This window comes from Hemitrygon akajei, chromosome 9 (genome assembly GCF_048418815.1).
Source record: "Hemitrygon akajei chromosome 9, sHemAka1.3, whole genome shotgun sequence".
Classification (NCBI taxonomy): Eukaryota; Metazoa; Chordata; class Chondrichthyes; order Myliobatiformes; family Dasyatidae; genus Hemitrygon; species Hemitrygon akajei.
In genome coordinates, this window is record NC_133132.1 from 97233232 (window position 1) to 97253408 (window position 20177).

Sequence of the window (20177 nt, forward strand, 5' to 3'; positions counted from 1 at the left end):
CAGTTTGGTGGGGCCAGAAGCTGTCTTTCCCTAGACGAACATATACTGGCTGAACCTGAGGGTTACATAAATAAGCTATCTTATGTACTTACAGAATACTTGCTGTGGTTTTTTTATTATTGTGTTCTTTGTCTAATTGTGTTATTTTTTGTGCTGCATCGGACCCGGAATAATTTTGTTCTCCTTAACATTTAAGGACTGGAAGTAACATTAAAAATCTTAAATTACTTGAATGCACTGGCAGGGGTAGCAGTGGAGACAAATACAACAGTGAATTTTCAGAGGCTCTTAGATAAGCATATTAAAGTGTAAATAATGGAAGGATATAGACTTGTGTAGCCAGAAGGGACTAATTTAGTAGTCTTTTAAAACATACATAGAACATAGAACAGTACAGCTCAGTACAGGCCTTTTGACCCATGATGTACTGACCCAAATTATTTTTAAAATAGTAATTTATTTGGTTCAGTGCAATCTTGTGGGCCAAAGGGCCTTTTTCTATACTGTACTGTTCTATGTACTATGTACTATGGTTATGCAATCCTAATAACACTGTCTAATTAAAAAGAAAATCTATCTCAGCCTTGCTCATTTCAATTGACTACAACCTTCTTTACCTTTTGAGGACTTAGTTGTGATTTTTCACTGTTCTTTGTGGAAATAGCCTTGATTAGTTCACATCTATACTCCAGCAATTAGAGACAATAGACAATAGACAACAGGTGCAGGAGTAGGCCATTTGGTCCTTCGAGCCAGCACTGCCATTCAATGTGATCATGGCTGATCATCCCCGTTCCTGCCTTCTCCCCATGTCCCTTGACTCCGCTATTTTTAAGAGCTCTAACTCTTTCTTGAAAGCATCCAGAGAATTGGCCTCCACTGCCTTCTGAGGTAGAGCATTCCATAGATCCATAACTCTGGGTGAAAAAGTTTTTCCTCAACTCTGTTCTAAATGTCCTACCCCTTATTCTTAAACTGTGGCCTCTGGTTCTGGACTCCCCCAACATCGGGAACATTTTTCCTGTCTCTAGTGCGTCCAATCCCTTAATAATCTTATATGTTTCAATTAAATCCCCTCTCATCCTTCCAAATTCCAGTGTTCCAGTGAAAACACTGTCATTCAAGTGTGAAGAAAGTTTAACTCTTTGTGGTACAGGGAAGAGCGATAGAACCAAAGACGCGATGTAAAATACATTAGCTGGGGTCTCGAAGGTCGACTGTTCTTTTCTCCATAGACACTGCCCAGCCTGTAGAGTTCCTCCAGCATTTTGTGTGTGTTGCTCGGATTTCCACCATTTACTGAATTTCTCTTGTTTGAGAGAGATCGGTGACAGGTCACTGCTCGTTTGATATTTCATATGTCACTACCGGGGTGAAAGATGCTTTCTGCTCACACTCAGTAGAAACCACCCAGGAGAGTATTTCTTTTTTTTTAAATTTTTTTTAAAATTTTTTAATTAGTTTTTCAAAACATTTTACAAAATTAAAAACCCCAAATCCCAATGAGGAGCATTAATACAGAGCAAGGTTAAGCATACAATAACAATATGCTACACAGGAAGAGAATTTAACAAAAAAGCACCTAAATTAAAGACAAGTGAGCTTAGTGTCCTCCCCAAACCCCAAAACACAAGAAAAAAAAGCAATTCCAGACCAACCACCACACAATATAGAGAGTATAAGTCAGGACAGTCAAACTCCCAGACTGTGAATACACTTAGCAACAGAGGATAATAATGCCTACTACCAGAAAAAAAAAGGGAGCTGAAAGCAAGGGACCGAAAAGAAAAAAAAAAACCCTCGTCAGGAGGAAGGTTATGGAAGTACTCGATAAAAGGTCCCCAGACCTTATGGAACTTTAGATCCGAATTAAGAACTGAATAATGAATTTTTTCGAGGTCCAAGCAGGCCATAATGTTGTTAAGCCATTGCGCATGAGTGGGCGGGGCAACATCTCTCCATCTAAGGAGGATCAAGCGTCTCGCCAGGAGAGAGGCAAAGGATAGTATTCGGCATTTGGTCGGACCCAGACATAAATCTGTCTCGCCCCAAAAACCGAACAGAGCAATTAAGGGGTTAGGTTCTAGGTGCTGATTCAGAATACCCGATAGTGTAGTGAAGACATCTTTCCAGAATTTCTCCAAGCTAGGACAGAACCAGTACATATGGATGAGAGAGGCCACGCCCCTCTTGCATTTATCACAGAGCGGACTAATGCCAGGGTAGAATCGAGATAGTTTAGATTTAGACATATGGGCTCTATGAACAATCTTAAACTGTAAGAGACAATGGCGAGCACAAAAAGAGGTTGAGTTAACCGATTTGAGAACTGAGTCCCAGCTCTCCTCGGATAAGGAGATATTTAAATCCTGCTCCCAGGCCATTTTAATTTTATCCACAGGGGCCCGTCGTAAGGCTGCTAGTTTATCTTGGATAATTGAAATTAAACCTTTACCTAGTGGATTAATGGAGAGAAATAGGTCCATAGCATTTTTCGCAGGCATTTCAGGAAAGTTAGGAATTAAAGGAGCAGTAAAGTGTCGGATTTGGAGATATCTGAAAAAGTGAGCGATAGGCAGGTTGAACTTAACAGAGAGCTGTTGAAAAGAAGCGAAGCGGTTATCAATGAAGAGATCTTCAAAATGTCTAATGCCCTTCCTGTACCAAACATGGAATGCTGAATCGAACGTGGTAGGTAAAAAAAGGTGATTATGTGCGACAGGGCTAGAAATGGAAAACCCCTGGAAACCATAGCATTTCCTGAACTGAGCCCATATACGCAAAGTGTGTCTAACCAGAGGATTAGCTATTGATCTGGGCAGACTGCTAGGGAGTGCAGAGCCAAGAAGTGCAGATATAGATAATTCTTTAGTGGAGCTCAACTCCATTGCCACCCAGTTAGGGCACTCAGGTTGACCGTGGAAGAAAGACCAGAAGGCAGCACAACGTATATTAGCTGCCCAGTAATATAAGCGAAAGTTAGGTAAAGCCATGCCACCCTCTTTTTTAGATTTTTGGAGGTGGATTTTATTAATTCTAGAGCGCTTATTCTGCCACAGATATGACAAAATAATAGAGTCAGGAGAGTATTTCTGATTGACGGCAAAGACGTCATTTCTCTGAATCCATTTGGACAGTAACTGACTCGTTAACATGAACATGTCAGGACTCCCTTCTCCCACTAAATTCACTCCCGATCCCGACCAAAGCCAAGCCTCACTCTAAACACTGAATAGTTGTGCAGAATCATAGACAACACTTACTTCTGATGTTGTAGAAATCACCTTTATGCAATCCAGCACCATGGCTAGATCTTTAGTCCTGGTTTGATTCTCAAGATTCATATTTGTGTATTCAATTGGCATAGGAGGCCCAATTTGTCGACACAGCTCTCAAATCAATCCCTTCCATCCCATTCCCCACCCATTTCATATTCATTCTCATCTGCCCATCAACTCCCTCCTAATTCCCTTATTGACCACCCTCACTACAGTTATTTACAGTCACCAATTAATCCACCAACTACAGTTTTGAAATGTGGAGGAAAACTCGAGCACCCGGGGAAACCCATCCGATTACAAGGAGAACATAGAAACTCATATAGACAGCATTATCTGCCGCACCACTGAAGTAAATATATTGTTCAAAGTGGCAGCGCCCAGAACATAGTAAAGCATGTATGGGGTGTCTAGGGAGCAGTAGCACCTCAGGTAAAGGGCTTGTCATGCCCTATCTGAGGCAGCTCACTTACCCTTGGTCCCCACCAGACACTCAACTCTCACCTGTGGCTACAAGTAGCTGTTTTCATGCAACAGCGGCCACACCCCAATACACTGCTTCGACATGCGGGCTAAACCAATCTTATACCACAGTGAGGTAGGGACATACATGCTTGTCCTAGTATGTGAAGTCAGCTCCGATGGGCTAGATGGATGAGATCAGCTGTAAGATCCATCAGCTAGGAAGGTGGTTTTGCATCGCTCTGTGGCAAGCGAAGGACATGACGAGGCACAGAAGCAATCATGATCATCCACTGAAACCAAGGAAGGCCCCAGTTGTAACAACCACTCATACCACAATACATGAACTTCCGAGGTCAAGAGAGCAGAAATGTCCTAGTGAAACAACTTTCCCACTTTAAAAATCCCCTGACATTGTCGGATACAACAGACAACCATATCAAATACACTTTTACAATATGACTCGTATTGTGAAAACCAGCTAAACATACAATTCAAAACTGAAATACCTGATAATTTATTTTACCATGCGTTATTTAATTACCTATATCATATCTCTATATAATGTAATTTCCTTAGCTTAAATCACTTCAAATGTTCAGAATTAGTCTGCAGAAAACAGAAGATTCATTTATGACATTTCCCTCGACTGAAAATATCCACTAACACAGACTTACCGGATCTGATAATAAACAGACAGGTTCCATTTGCCATGGAAACTTTGGTATGCTGAGTGTGAACGCAGTCTTTTAACACTTGCTTGAGATGCACACTGCCACTCAAATTTTCTAATAAACTCCATTGTAATTGTGTATTTCTGCAACATTTAATATAGGGAATGGTTAGAGAGGGGGTTCTAACAACTTGCATTTATGAAGTAACTTTGAATTAGTAAAAAAAAAGACCCAGGAACTTCACTGGTACAATATTAAACAGAGTGTTTATAAAGATAAAGATTACCGGTAGTTTTATTTGTCACACATACATCAAAATTACAGTGAAATGCATTGTTTGCATCAAATCAAGTCATAAAGATTGTGCTGGAGAGCCTACAATTGTCACCGAGCTTCTGGTACCAATGTAGCATGCCCACAAGGTCAAGTCAAAAGAGATCAGAAAGGTAAGCTTTAGGCCAGGTCTTAAAGGAGGAATAAGACGAAGAGATTTATTGAGGGAATTTCACAGACTTGTGACCTCAATGCCCTAAAGAACACCCATCAATGGTGGAGCAATAGAAAGCAGGAATGTGAATGAGGACAGAATAGGAGAAGTACAGAGAGCTGGAAAATTAATCGGATGAAGTAACAATAATAGACAGAGGCTAGGATACAACAGGTGCACAAATGATTCCCAAGTCATTCGCACAATCTCACTACATGTCTCACCACAAGACTGCAGATGATGCTTGATAACTACAAATGAGGAGAAAAAGGAAAAGAAGTGCAAGAAATAAGTGTAGTGGTTCCCCATCATAACTTCAAAATATATAAATTGTTTTTATACCCAGTGAGATATACTGAAACACTGTTGTATTGTAGGAAAGATCCCACTACCTGATAAAGCAAACTTATCCTTATTAATGTCTGTCTAACTGGCATTTATTTGTATATATCAGCAGGTATATGTGACTAAAAAAAATCACACATTAAGCAATTCTAGGAGGAACCATGATGTATAAGTATAATGTTCAACAAACCAACTGTGAATGTTCCACTGAAACTTCTTTCATTTACATGGACATGAGCCTTAGCTCAATGGATAAAAGTCCTGTTATTTCAGCTTTGAAACCAAAATTTCACATTATATTACCGAGGCAATACTGGGGGAAATGCTACAGCGTAGGATCAGATAAAATTCATTCGGCACGGACTAGAAGGGCCGAGATGGCCTGTTTCCGTGCTGTAATTGTTATATGGTTAAAGTACAAAAGGCCAAATCTATCATCTCCAATAGAAATAAAACAAAGACCATAATGGTCAGACGACCAATCAACATCACTAAAACTGATGAACAACTTCTTGTATCACAATGACAACTTGTGGGACACAAAGTGCAAAGTGTTCCTCAAGATTTGGGATCTTACTGAGCACCAATTAGTTGCCATGTTTCCCATTATTATAATAGCAACAACATTATAGAGAGCATGAGGGCAGCAGAGTGTAACTGCTGGTGCTGCTACAGCCAGCTGTTCCAGCACTGCCTGTTCAGTCCTAACCTCCAGTGTTGACTATGCAAAGTTACTTCTCCCTGTAAGAACACGAGTTTCCTCTCACAACCCATGGATTGGTAGGTTAATTGTCCACTGTAAACTGCCCCAGTATATGTGGACGAATAATAGAATCAGAGTAGATGATGGGAATGTGGGGAGAACAAAACGGATTAGCATTATTGGATGCCAGGAGATCTGGTTGGCACAGACCCGATGCCCAAAAGTACGAGGCAATCCTATAAATCAATTGTAAAGTATTTCAGGACATTCAAAGTCATCAAACATACAACAGTACAGCAAAGTACAGATGCTTTACCCCACAATGGTGTGCTGATCCTTTAACCCTCTCCAAGACCAATCTAACCCTTCTCACCCATATCTGCTGCTAATACCACCCCTGGCAGCACATTTCACACACCTACCATTCACTGTATAATATCTACCTCTGATATCCCCTCTATACTTTCCTCCAAACACTGTAACGTCCCCTCATATTAGGCATTGTTCGAAAAAGTCTCTGCCTGTCCACTCTATTTATGCCAATGAGAAACCAGAAATGTACATGAAAGCTTCCTTCTTTACTACTGAAATATGAACAGCTGTTGATAGCTGCTTACCTCATGGAATGTGTCTGGATCGCCAGGGTTAAATAATGATGGTAATTTTTCCTCTAAACCTCGCACCATTTCTGGCCAGACAGAATTCACTGTAAAATCATATCCTGGAATCACTTTGTTCTTATCACTGGAAGACAGAATATATGCAGTCAAGCATTAGAATAAAGAATATCTTTTTATGATAAGTATGCATACAATGACTACTTGTGGCATTTAAGTAAAGGTCCTATTTACATAGTTCAGGATTAATTTTCCTCTTGCATGCAACTGAAGGTATGCTTAATTCTAGCCACACAAAACATTGCTAACACAGCAGAAATTTAAGCCACATTTGTGCCACATTTGCACAGGGCTAGTTTTTTCCACATTGTGTTTGAGGTGAAAAATGTGAAGCTGTGTTTAGAAGGGCAACAAAGATGGTGCAGTTAGAATTAACCCCAACATGAATGATCAAACCATCTATCAGAAACTGCTGTGCTGCATCCTACTAGTGTCAAAACATAACCAGTTTAGACTCTGGTTAAGACTCTTGTCTTGTGTGCTCAGAGATGTTCTTACACACACTGTCATAACACATGGTTGGTTACTTGAGTTGCTGTTGCCTTCCTGCCAGCTTGAACAAGTCTGGCCATTTTTCTCTGACCTCTCTCATTAACAAGGCATTTTTACCCACAGAACAACCTCTCACTGGATGTTTTTTTCCTTTTTCCCACAATCCTCTCTAAACTCTAGAGACTTGTATGTGAAACTCCAGGAGATCAGCAGTTTCTGAGATACTTAAATCATCCATCATTCCACGGCAAAGTCACTTAGATCGCATTTCTTCCCCATTCTCATGTTTGGTTTGAACAACAACTGGAAACCATTGACTAAGGACTAAATGAGTATTTTGCATCAGTCTCCACTGTGGAAGACACTAGCAGTATGTCTGATGTTATAGTGTGTGAAGGAAGAGAAGTGGGTGCAGTTACTGTTACAAGAGAGAAGGTGCTCAAAAAGCTGAAAGACCTAAAGGTATATAAGTCACCCGGACCAGAAGAACTGCACCCTAGAGTTCTGATAGAGGCAGTGTTAAGAAATTGTGATGGTATTACAAACAATCATTCAAAAATCATTGGACTCTGGCATGGTGCCAGAGGATTGGAAAATTGCAAATGTTACTCCACTCTTTAAGAAAGGAGGAAGGCAGCAGAAAGGAAATACTCGACCAGTTAGCCTGACCTCAGTGGTGGGGAAGATGTAGGAGTCAATTGTTAAAGATGAGGTGATGGAGCACTTGGTGACACAGGATAAGATAGCACAAAGTCAGCATGGTTTCCTTCAGGGAAAATTCTGCCTGATGAACCTCTTGGAATCCTTTGAGGAGATTACAAGTAGGATAGATAATGGGGATGCAGTGGATGTTATATATTTGGAATTTCAGAAGGCCTTTGACAAGGTGCCACTCATGAGGCTGCTTACATAGTTAAGAGCCCATGGTATTACAGGAAAGTTACTAACCGGTTAGAGCATTGGCTGATTGGTAGGATGCAGCAAGTGGGAATAAAAGGATCCTTTCCTGGTTGGCTGCCAGTGACAAGTGGTGTTCTGCAGGGGTCGGTGTTGGGACCACTTGTTTTTATGCTGTATATAAATGATTTAGATGATGGAATAGATGACTTTGTTGCCAAGTATGCAGATTATATGAAGATTGGTGGAGGGGCAGTTAGTGTTGAGGAAGCAGGTAGGATGCAGAAGGACTTAAGACAGATTAGAAGAACAGGCAAGGAAGTGGCAAATGAAATACAATGTTGAAAAATGCATGGTCATGCACTTTGGTAGTAGAAATAAATGTGCAGACTGAGTTCATTCAGCATCCAGAGTTTATTGCTCCAGATTCTAGCATTTGCAGCATTTTATGTCACCAGTTTTTTTTCTGAAGCTCATCTCACCAAATTATGTAAGGACTCAAAGGAGCATTTTATTTCCAGATAACTCACCCAGTTATTGCTCCTCCAGTCACCACTTGGAGGAGGCGACAATGGTTGGGAATGAAGTCCAACAGTTTGCTATACATCTTTTTAAGACCATTTTCTGGAGATTGCACAAATTCTTCACTGATTACCTGGAAGTAGAAATATTCTTAACTTTTAAGCTAATAAAAACTTTGATAACAAGCTACTGAATCCAATGATGGCTACATTTTTAAAAAATAAACTGGTTCTTCAGAATTACATACAAATGTAGGGATGTTCCAGTTGCCATGCGACTTTTAAAATAATTAAAGATGAATCAAGACATCAAGTCCCAAAATTAAAGGAAACTACGTACTTAAATGGCCATCCAGGGAGCATACCTTATGAGGATAGGTTGTGCAAGTTAGGTCTTTTCTCTTTGAAGCAAAGGAGGATGAGAGATGACTTGATATGGGTGTACAAGATGATAAGAGGCACAGACTGAGTGGATAGCCTGACTTTTTCCCAGGGCAGAAATGGGGGCAAGGGGGCATAACTTTAAGGTGTTTGGAGAAAAATATTGTGGGGGTGTCAGAGGTATGTTTTTCACACAGAGAGTAGCAGGAGCGTGGAACATGCTGCTATGGGTGGTAGTAGAGACAAATACATTAGAAATAGTTAAGAGACTCTAGATAGGCACATGGATGAAAGAAAAATAGAGAGCTATGTGGGAAGGAAGGGTTAGATTGATTTTACAATAGGTTAAACAGTTGAGCTACGCTGTACTGTTTGATGATCCACATTCAGTAGATAACTTTCATCAGCTCTCCAAATGTGCTTTTTACATTTAGGAAATACTTCATTCTGAAGAGAATAAAGTTAAACAGATGCAACTTCTTCACATATGGTGACACGAGAAGCAAGTTTGCTGTAAAGATACAGTGAAGGATGTGCTTCAGTAAGCCACAGGAATTTTGGAATATTTTTCAAGGTGTTTGCTAGCCACCTACTGGGTGCCCTTACATGAAACAGTAACAATTGGTTATATAAGGAAGTGAGAAATTATGGTGCCCGGAAGGTCACTAGTCCTTAATTATAATGTCTACTGGCAATAAATTTATAAATAAAACATAGACATACAAAACACTGTACAGTACAGCACAGTACAGGCCCTTCGACTCATGATTTTCTGCCAAACTTTTAATCTACTCCTAGGTATATCTAACCCTTCATAGCCCTCCACTTTTCCTTCATCCATGTGACTATCTAAAGAGTCTCTTAAATGTCCCTAATGTATCTGCCTCTACCACCACTACCCCGGCAACACATGCCATGCACCTACCACTGTCTGTGTAAAAAAAACCTACCTGAGACACACCCTCCCCCTATACTTCCCTCCAATCACTTGAAAATTAGACCTTCTCATGTAAGCTATTGCCTTCCTGGGAAAAAGGTCCTAGCTGTCCACACTTGAGCACAATGGTAGCGTAGTGATTAGTGTTACGCTATTATGGAGTTTGAAGTTCAATCCTAGCATCCTCTGTAAGGAGTATCCGTACATGCTCCATATTGGATGTGTAGGCTTCCTCCACATCCTCCCATTTCCTTCCACAATCCAAAGATGTAACAGGGAGGTTATTTAGTCATTGTAAATTGTCCCATGATTAGATTAGGGTTAATCGGGTTTGTCGGGGGTTGCTGGGGCAGCAGGGCTCAAAGAGTCAGAAGGCTCTATGCCTCACTATTTCACCAAATAAATAAAACCTATGCTCTTATCATCTTGTACACCTCTATCACGTCACCTCTCATCCTTCTTCATTCCAGAGAAAAGCCCTAGCTCACCAAATTTTCCTCATAAGACATGCCCACTAATCCAGGCAGCATTCTGGTAAACCTCCTCGGCACCCTCTCTAAAGCTTCCACATCCTTCCCATAAATATGAATAAATGCGCCTCATCTTTGAAGGACCTCCATCATCCAGAACATGCCCTCAAGGAGAAGGCAGACACTCAACATTTTAGGAACAGCTTTTTCCCAGATTTATGAATGGATAATGAACCCATGTACACTACCTCACTATTTTTTATTTTTTGCTCTCTTTTTGCATTACTAATTTAATTATATATGTGTGTGTGTGTGTGTATGTGTTGTTATGCCCGTGGCCCCCTCCTTTTTGAGAATGGCAGGATCGCTATTGATTCGAGTCAGGAGACCCAGGAAATGAGAGAAAGACATGCAGAATCCACAAAGAGTTTGGAATGTGTCCTGGCCTCCGAAAGGCGGACCCATTGATACCGGCTATTGTCTCTTGGAGACGGGATTGTGTATTGAATCCTGTACGATGCATCGAAGCCCCCAGGCAATGAACCGAGGGGGGGGTTGGTGAAGGGATTGCATCATCCCACCCTGATTGACATCTGAGACCCTGTGAGTCAGGATAAAAGAGGGTCTGAGGAACAGCCCCTTCATACGCACCAGAAGAAATGCTAGAACTCCTGTAACAGCAAAAGCCAGTGGAACCAGCCCACGTGCGTCCTTTTCCATTTGCCTCGGAATTGGTGGGTCTTGCCACGGAAGCACGGCTTTAGCTAACCTCGAAGGGGAAATCAGTCCCCCAACGACTCTCGAAGGACTGACATCATAAAAGGAATGGGCAAGTTAAACCTCCATCTTTCTCTCCAACCAAAAAGGCTGCAGCCTACAGCTTGGCTGAACTAAAGTGACTTTTATATTTCCATCGGACAATACATTATCCCTTAGACAACGATAGAGCTATTTCTTATTGATTATTATTATACCCGCGCTTTTAGATTTAGTATTGACGACGTATATTATCTGTGTGTTTGCATTGATATTATTTTTGTGTATTTTTATCAATAAACACTGTTAAAAATAGTACCATCAGACTTCAACGGACCTCTCTATCTTTGCTGGTAAGTGACCCAGTTACAGGGTACGTAACAGTGTATATAGAGTAATTTATAGTTTTCATTATGTATTGCAATGCACTGATGCCCCAGAACAACATATTTGACGACAAATGCCAGTAATACTACACCTGACTCTGATTTCTTACAATTGTTGTAATGTAATATTGAACTGCTTCACTTCAATGAGCAATCTTGCTTGATCTACAGATAATTCCTGTTGTAAACTACAGAGTCTCTTTGCACTGTAGTCTTCTACACTATCAACTTGATGAAAAATGGAATTAGTTCAGATTGTTTGTTTCCCCAATCTGAACTAATTATTTTAATTTGCTCTCACCATCCTTTCAGGCAGTACATTTTAAAGTAGGAAACAGAATCAGGCGGTGGCATACAGCTCCTCGAATTTATTTTGATATGCAAGTCCTCTGTCCCAACAAACTCATGCTGCCCAATTACGTCCATGTGCCCAATTAACCTAGTAACCTGTACGTCTTTAGAATGTGGGAGGAAACCATAGCACCCAGAGGAGACCCACACTGTCATGGGATGAAATGTACAAACTCTTTACAGAATTGAACCCGGGTCATTTGTGCAATGCACTACTCTTCTGCCACATTTACTCCACCATTAACAGGTAATAAACAGGAGAAAGCCTGCAGATGCTGGAATTACAAAGCAACACACACAAAATGGTGCAGGAACTAAGCAGGTCAGACAGCATCGTTAGAAATGTTGATGTTTTGGGTCAACACCCTTCTCCAGGACTGAAATAGAAGGAGGAAGATGCCAGAATATGAAGATGGAGGGAGGGGAAGGAATACAAGCTAGAAGGTGATAGGTGAAGACAAATAGGTGGGAAAAGTAAAGGGTTGGAGAAGAAGGAATCTGATCAGAGAGGAGAGTGGACCTCAGGAGAAAGGGAAGGAGACGACACAGAAGGAAGTGATAGGCAGGTGAGAGGAGGTAAAAGGCCAGGGTTGGGAATAGAAGGGGGAGGGGTGAAGAAAAAAACTTTTTGCCAGAAGGAGAAATCGATGTTCATGCCATCAGGTTGGAGGCTACCCAGATGGAATATACTTCAGATCCACATTCCCTATTCAATTCCATTACTCTTGCCAAAAAATTATCTTATGCAGGTTTGAACATACTGCCCACTACCATCATGGATTCCAAACATCCATGGTCCTCTGAGCGAAGGCACTTCTCAACTCAGCTAGAATTGCCAGCTCCTTACATTGAGACTCTACCCATTAATTCTAACATTTTTGGTAGCCTGTTAGGATTCACTGTCAATCAAGATGTTTGAGGATACTGCAATTAAATAATCTTTAATTCTTTGAAACTCCAGGCAACAATGGGCAATATTACTCCCTCACTCCCAAAATTCAAGTTAGCATATTTTTGCTGACTTGTTTTCAAACCAAGCAAAACCTTCCTCAGGAATGGAGCAGTACTTCCCTACATTTCCAGTGAGATATTCTCCCTCATACTCCAACACCCTTGGAGTAAAAAACAGCCTAGAATTTTCCTTCCAAATTACTAACTTTATTCACATGTTGATTTTCCCTTATTTCAAATTGAGTAACCATACACCTTTCCACCTTTATCCACTTTATGCCACCTTCTTCCCAGTTATTAAACACAACCACATCTGTTTACAGACACAATACCCTAGAAATGGGGAATAAACTGCATTATTTTATAAAACATGATTTCCTAAATTTTTACGACAATGTTCTATTAAACTAAGCACTATGTATGCCATTCAAAACAGCCTTTTCAGTCATCAGACTCCCATACTCACACCTTGTGTTAGAACAAAATTAGATTTCAAAAGTCATTGCGGAGAATTTGCTCCATTACTAATTTTTTCTCTCCCCAGAGGCATTCAAAATTTGAAATCCTGTCAAATATCTACTTAATTCTTTTTAGATCATGTCCTGGACTGACTCAAGAATGTGCACACGCATGCCAATGTTCATTTATTTCTAAAACATCTAAAAAATGTACAATGTAACTTATGGTGCCACTTCCCTTCCCAAAATACATTAAAATCCACATCACAAGATTACACATCCCCTGGAAAATGTGTACACTTTCAGTAGTCTTTGTTCTTCAAGTCTAAAATTCCTCAGGCAATTTTGTATTCAAATAACCACCTTAATCCTATGGAATTAAATTTTGTAAATAAAGATACTTTATAAGTATCTTCTGATAAACACATTACTTCCCATATAACATCATATCTTCTACTTGGGTGCCAAACTTTTGAAAGGTAATTACGAAAATAAATGTAAGAATCTCCTCTAAACACACACAGCTTGGGGATTCTGAAATGTGTCACACAGATTACTAATCTATGTAAAGGAATGTAGTCCAACTGAGTACTTTTGTTTCTGCTCTCTAGTTTAAGATTCCTAGCCAGTAGTATAATCACAAACTCGAGAAAACCTGCAGATGCTGAAAATCCAAAGCCAAGCACAAAACATGCTGGAGGAACTCAGCAGGCCAGGCCAGGCTGAAGCCCTTCATCAGGACTGGAAAAAAAGATGAGAAGTCAGAGGAAGAAGTTCGGGGGAGGGGAGGAAGAAGTACAAGGTGGTTCCCAGGAAGGATACACAGCAGTGGTAGTGGGTCAGGGTGAGCATATGGTCCAAGAGTCAACGGCCAAAGATCATCTAGTGGGAGCTATGAAGAAGAGAGCACTACTGAATTCCTGTCCTAGCCAGTAGCCTTGTTTTATAATATCTTCAGCCAAATTACATAATGCTGAAGATCTAAAGAACCTATCAGCTTCTCTACATCAATCTAGGCCTTTCAATATTCCATAGGTTTCAATGAGATCCCCCTCATTCTTCTAAACTCCAGCAAGTACTGGTCCAGAGCCATCAAATGCTAATATATTAACCCTTTCATTCCTGGAATTATTCATGTGAGCCTCCTCTACCTTCTCCAATGCCAGAGCATCTTTTCTTAGATAAGGGGTCCAAAACTGATCTCAATACTCCAAGTGTGATCTGACCAATGTTTTATAAAGCCTCAGCATCACATCCCTGCTGCTATATTCTAGACTTCTAGAAATGAATGCTAACATTGTACTTGCCTTCCTTCCCACTGACTCAACATGCAAGTTAACAGGAATCCCAAGTCCCTTTGTACCTCTGATTTTTGAATTTTCTACCCATTTAGAAAATAATCTAGGTCTTTATTCCTTGAACCAAAGTGCATGATCATACACTTCCCTACACTATATTCCATTTCCCACTTCTTTGCTCATTCTCCCAATCTGTCTAAGTCCTTCCCCAGACTCCCTGCTTCTTGAACACTATCTACCCCTCCACCTATCTTTGTATCATCTGCAAACTTGGCCATAAAGCCATCAATTTGGTAATCCAAATCGTTGACATATAATATGAAAAGAAGTGGTTTCAATACTGACCCCTACGGAACACCACTAGTCAATGGGAGCCAACCAGAAATAAGCCCCTTTATTCTGACTCTTTGCTTCCTGCCAGTTAGGCAATCTTCTATTCATGCTAGTATCTTTCCTGTAATAATATGGGCTCATACCTCATTAAGCAGCCTCACGTGGGGCACCTTGTCAAAAGCCTTCTGAAAATCCAGGTAAACAACATCCATTGATTCTCCTTTGTCTATCCAGCCTGTTAGTTCCTTAAAGAGTTCCTCTTAAGGAAACCATGCTGACCTTGGCCTACTTTATCACCTCCAAATAAACAAAGTAGCTCCTTTGCTTAACATAGAAACAGAAGTGTGTGTAAAAAAAACTCAGATTCACAGTGAAATATGAAACTTTTCCTCAGTTACTTGGAATAATAACTCACTCACTCACCTCTTCCACATACGGTTTCACAAGTACTTGGCCAATAAGTGCTTCTGCATCCTTTGTCTTATCTATGGTGGCATAGGTCCGTAGACAGGGACGAACAATCTCAACATTGGCAGTCTGTAGACCTTCCAACAGTAGTCCTTCCAGAGATTGCTGAAGCATAGCTGTGATCCCAGCTATTCGCTGCAGATAAGGTTTAGCATACATGATGTCAATTCTGCTGACCTACTCAAATTCAGGATTGAAAATAAAAAAGTGCAATACTAAAAGATCAGAACACTAAAAATCAGGGACAAAATATCCTTAAGATGATGGTAGGTGGCCCATCACTTTCTACTAGCCGTAAATTAAATGAACAAATTACTTGATTAAACCAAAGAATATTTCTTTTTTACTCAATGACCACTCTCAGACAGGCTCTCTGGTTCCAGCCCATTCAACTCTAAAAAGATAATATGTGCATTGAGAATAATTGGTCACGTGATATAATTCTTAAAGTATACACCCAAAATTACATTAGTCATATATATTCTAGCAAGGAGCTAATTGAGGTGCTTAACTTGGTTTAAGTAGTTGCTAGGCCAGGGACAGAAAGAAACTATTTCTTCTGGAAATGGAGCCCAGAAATGGGGACTTAGGCTTAACAGTTTAGTCAGGAATGATATCAGGAATCACTCCACACAAAGGGAAGCAGAAATGTTAAAGACTTTCTCAGGGGGTCAAATGAAAACAGAGAAGATGCAATTGTTATGCTTTTGTTTGGCCACAACATTGATTAAGACTCATGGAAACAGATAGTTAAGGTACAGATCGGAAAGTGAAATGAGTTACAAGACTGTGGAATGATTGTTCTGCACCTTTTTATTATATAAGTAGAATAAAATGTATATTCCTATTATTTATTTCAGGCTGGATATGTATGTGATAGGTCTTCATTCCAGTGTACTAGAGAGCTAAAAGAAACTAGCTGGACCATCAGTCACAGCACAAACACTATCGGCAATGAAAGCCAAATCCCATGAGACTCCCTAAAACCAAATTCCTCCAACCTCTAGGATCATTGCTAAATTAAGATAACCCTGATTCTTGAGTCTCAAAATAATTTCAGAAGTGATTAACAATAAATGAAAGTGAAAAATCATAAAGGGCAGGAGGAAATTCTGCAAGGGAACTTTGTCATTCACTTAGGTGACAAATGAATCTTGTTTGTAGACATAATGGTGATCACTCAAGACAAAGAAATAGGTATTGGTGCCTGGACCAAGGGGGTGGGATTTTAAGGTGACTGATGGCAACTAAAGGAGGTAAGTTCTTTACACAGAGAGTGGTGGGTTCACAGAACACCCTGCGACGTGCAGTGGTAGTGGCAGATACATAGGTACATCGCTTAGATGGACACATAGATGATAGAACAATGGAAGGTTGTATAGGAGGGCAGAGTTAGAGTAGGTTAAAAGGTTGGCACAACAGGTGGGCCAAAGGGCCTGTTCTGAGCTGTAATGTTCTATGTGCTATGGACTACATCTCCATTGTTTACATGCAACAGAATTCCCTAAAACTGTTTTCTACTAATTGCATCTACTGTATAAAACCAGAACATTCTCCTTATGGTTGAAATCAGCTTGATTTTATAAAGAAGCTGTGTAATTAAGTGATTGTTTCCTTCTGATATCCCAACCACTGCTGAATTTTGTCAAACCAGATATAAAATTGCTCACTTACAGGTCTCACTTTGTCCAAAAGAGGCATTCCCTTGCTTTGTACTGCATGAAAATGTAACTGGTTAAACTCTGTACCAATCCTTTCCAGCATCTGACCAGCTAAGGGTGCACTATAGAAAGAAAAGACGTCCATAAGCATACTAAAGTCAATGATATCTTCAAATTAAATCAGACAACATTTTAATTATTTGTACACTACAGCCTAGGATGGAATATAGCGGAGAAGGGGGTTAAATCTAGATCCTCATTAGCACTCTTCCACCACCAATTTATCTTATTAAAGATTAGCTTTATTAGTCATGTGTACATCAAAACATATAGTGATATGCACCATTTAAGCACTTCAATTAATAGACTCACTTTCAAGGACTCTTCATCTCATGTTTTTGATATTTATTGCTTATTTATCTGTTATTATTTCATTTTTTTGTATTTGCACAATTTGATGTCTTTAGCACACAGGCTGAATGTCCAAGATGGTACGGTGTTTCTTTGAGTCTATTATGGCTATTATTCTATTATGGACTGAGTATGCCTGCAAGAAATTGAGTCTCGGAGTTGAATATGGTGACATATATGTATTTTGATATTAATTTACTTTGAACTTTGAAATTAGTGAGGATTGTGCTGGGGATAGACTCTGGTGCCAACATGGCATGTCCACAACTTATTAGCCCTAACCCATACATCAATGGAATGGGAGAGGAAACTGGAGCACCTGGAGGAAACCCACGCATTCATGGGGAGAATGCACAAACTCCTTACAGAGGTGGGAATCAAACCCCAATTGGTGATCACTGGTGCTGTAACGTGATTGTACTAACCGCTACACTACCATCTATCACTTCTTCTTCATAACCCTGTGGGTGAACTCCCACCACAACCTAAACATATGGCTCACACCACACCTTCCAATTAGGCAGCGCATTGGTGGCATCCTAACCTGTATCCAACTAATTGTCTTCAATTATTCTCACTACCCAACCTCCTCTTCCCCACCACCCAACTGCATGACTGACTCTCACCCCCTTCAACCCCACCATCTGATCACGTGCCTGACATTTGTATTTTTCTCTCCAAGGGTCCACGAGAGGGCATTATTTTAAGGTAATTGGAAGCCCTAGTGTTTTCATATGCCCTGCTGCTACCTAGAATAATTCCTCTTGCCAAGACTTACTTAGTCACTTTATCATTTCCCGACAGTTACTTTATGTTCTGATATTCTTGTTTCTAGCATCACTTGGTGTAAAATAAAATCAGTTTATGTATATAAGCTAATGTTAATATTATGCATCTACAGCCATAATCACTTACTTGTGCATTATGTTTTACAGGATTGTTTTTAATATTTATATTTATTTTGTTTTTTATGCAGCATCAGATCCAGAGTAACAATCATTTTGTTCTCCTCTACACTGGTGTAATGAAGAATAAAAATAAACTATTTGTGAATCCTGAAAGTACAGGGTGGATGTCAGAGGTAGATTTTTACAGTTAGATAGGTACACTGGCTCACTTCCAATTTGCATTGCCAACTCCTCATTTCAGCAATATTGCAGGAAAGACCTGTGTTTACCAGGCTTGCTCTATTGTGCACTAAAACTTAGGAGCACATTGGACCTCTTGGAATTTTCTTGCCAGCAGACCATACACAAAACCGACATGCCACTGCACTATACTACTTTAACACATGCATGATTGTGACGTTTTGAGAATCTAGCACTTACCTACTTGTTTCCAAAGGAGAAATGTCTTTGGATGACTGAGAGTGGAGGATCTTTTCAATTTTCTCCACTGATCGTATTACTTGAAGCAATCTTAAGACACACATCTGCAAAGGGAGACATACGTAAAGCAAAGATCTTTATTACTGATTTTTTTTATGTTCAAGTAACTTCTAGTCATCAAGATTCAAACATTACAATTCTCATTTGGTTTTCTGCAATTTACAAATGGAGTAAAATGCTGACCTTCAAAGATGGGATTGCTGAAAAAGAATCAAGTCAATTACGGAAACTGTCTATATTAATAGATATTCTACATCTCTAATTTATGATCAATCTACCGGTATTAACAATGCAGCTCTGTGGGTGGCTATGTTCCTTTTGAGTCAAAAGAGTTTGGCTCAACAAGCACATAATCTAGACTGACACTAATGCAGAACTCAAGATGTGTTGCTCTTTAAAGGACTGGTTTTTGTATAGATCATTAAACTTGCATCCCATCAGCTCATTCATGTGAACATAAAAGATCTCATGGTACTTTGCAAAAAGAAAAGCTCGGGAGTCTTTCCCTTCAATGTTCTGTCTAAAGTTTATCCCTTAATAATATTTTACCTAGTTATTATTACATTGCTCTCAACCCATCTACTACATTTCCTAAATTATAAATGTGATTACATTTCATTGGCTATAAATGAATATGAAATAAACTTGAAGACCTGAGTTAAAGGGAAAGGTTGAACAGGTTAGGACTTTATTCCCCAGAGCACAGGAGAATGCAGGGAAATTTGATAAAGATATACAAAGTTGTGAGTGGCATAGATAGAGTGAATGCATGCAGGCTTTCTCCAGAGGTTGGGTGAGACTAGAACTAGAGGTTATAGGCAAAGAGTGAAAGGTGACATATTTAAGGGGAACTTCTTCACTCAGAGGGTGGTGCAAGCGTGGAACGAGCTGCCAGCAAAAGTGGTGGATGTGGGTTCAATTACAACATTTAAGAGAAGTTTGGTTAAGTACATGAATGGGAAGTATATGGAGGTCGGTGGTCCAGGTGTAAGGGTCAATGAGACTAGGTAGACAGTTCAGCATGGACAAGGTGGGCAGAAGGATCTCTGCTGTGGTGCTCTATGAAATATCCCAGAGTTGTGAAAGATGCTATCAATATACAATCATGTCTTTCAATTTTTTCACAGGTCCTGACCCAAGGCAATGTCTAATACTAATGGGGTACCAATACCTTCTAGGAGTTTAATCATACAGATAAGTTTTCAAAGTAATAGAGTTTAATGGAATCTGAATGAGAACACATGAAAAATAATTTCATGTTTTAATACAACATCAAAATTTGTCACTGGCTCAATATTTGTGCACACAAGCAGTGGGTTTGTAACCTAATGCCAATGTGTCCAGAGCTGTAGTTACTTTGTACATAAAGCTTGAATAATGTGTTAGGGTCAG

The 20177-nt window shown here is 39.9% G+C and overlaps 1 protein-coding gene across 1 annotated transcript in view; it reads right to left on the minus strand.

Moving 5' to 3' along the window:
* The window catches only part of cog2 (component of oligomeric golgi complex 2), a 64131-nt gene that overhangs the window by 31942 nt on the left and 12012 nt on the right, over nt 1–20177 (minus strand). Inside the window, exons 5-10 of the mRNA XM_073056578.1 lie at nt 18726–18829; nt 17000–17108; nt 15281–15460; nt 8546–8670; nt 6567–6693; nt 4418–4557 (exon numbers count right to left, since the gene is read on the minus strand). Of these exons, the coding sequence (XP_072912679.1) occupies nt 4418–4557; nt 6567–6693; nt 8546–8670; nt 15281–15460; nt 17000–17108; nt 18726–18829 (785 nt within the window). The remainder of the gene's footprint in view (nt 1–4417; nt 4558–6566; nt 6694–8545; nt 8671–15280; nt 15461–16999; nt 17109–18725; nt 18830–20177) is intronic.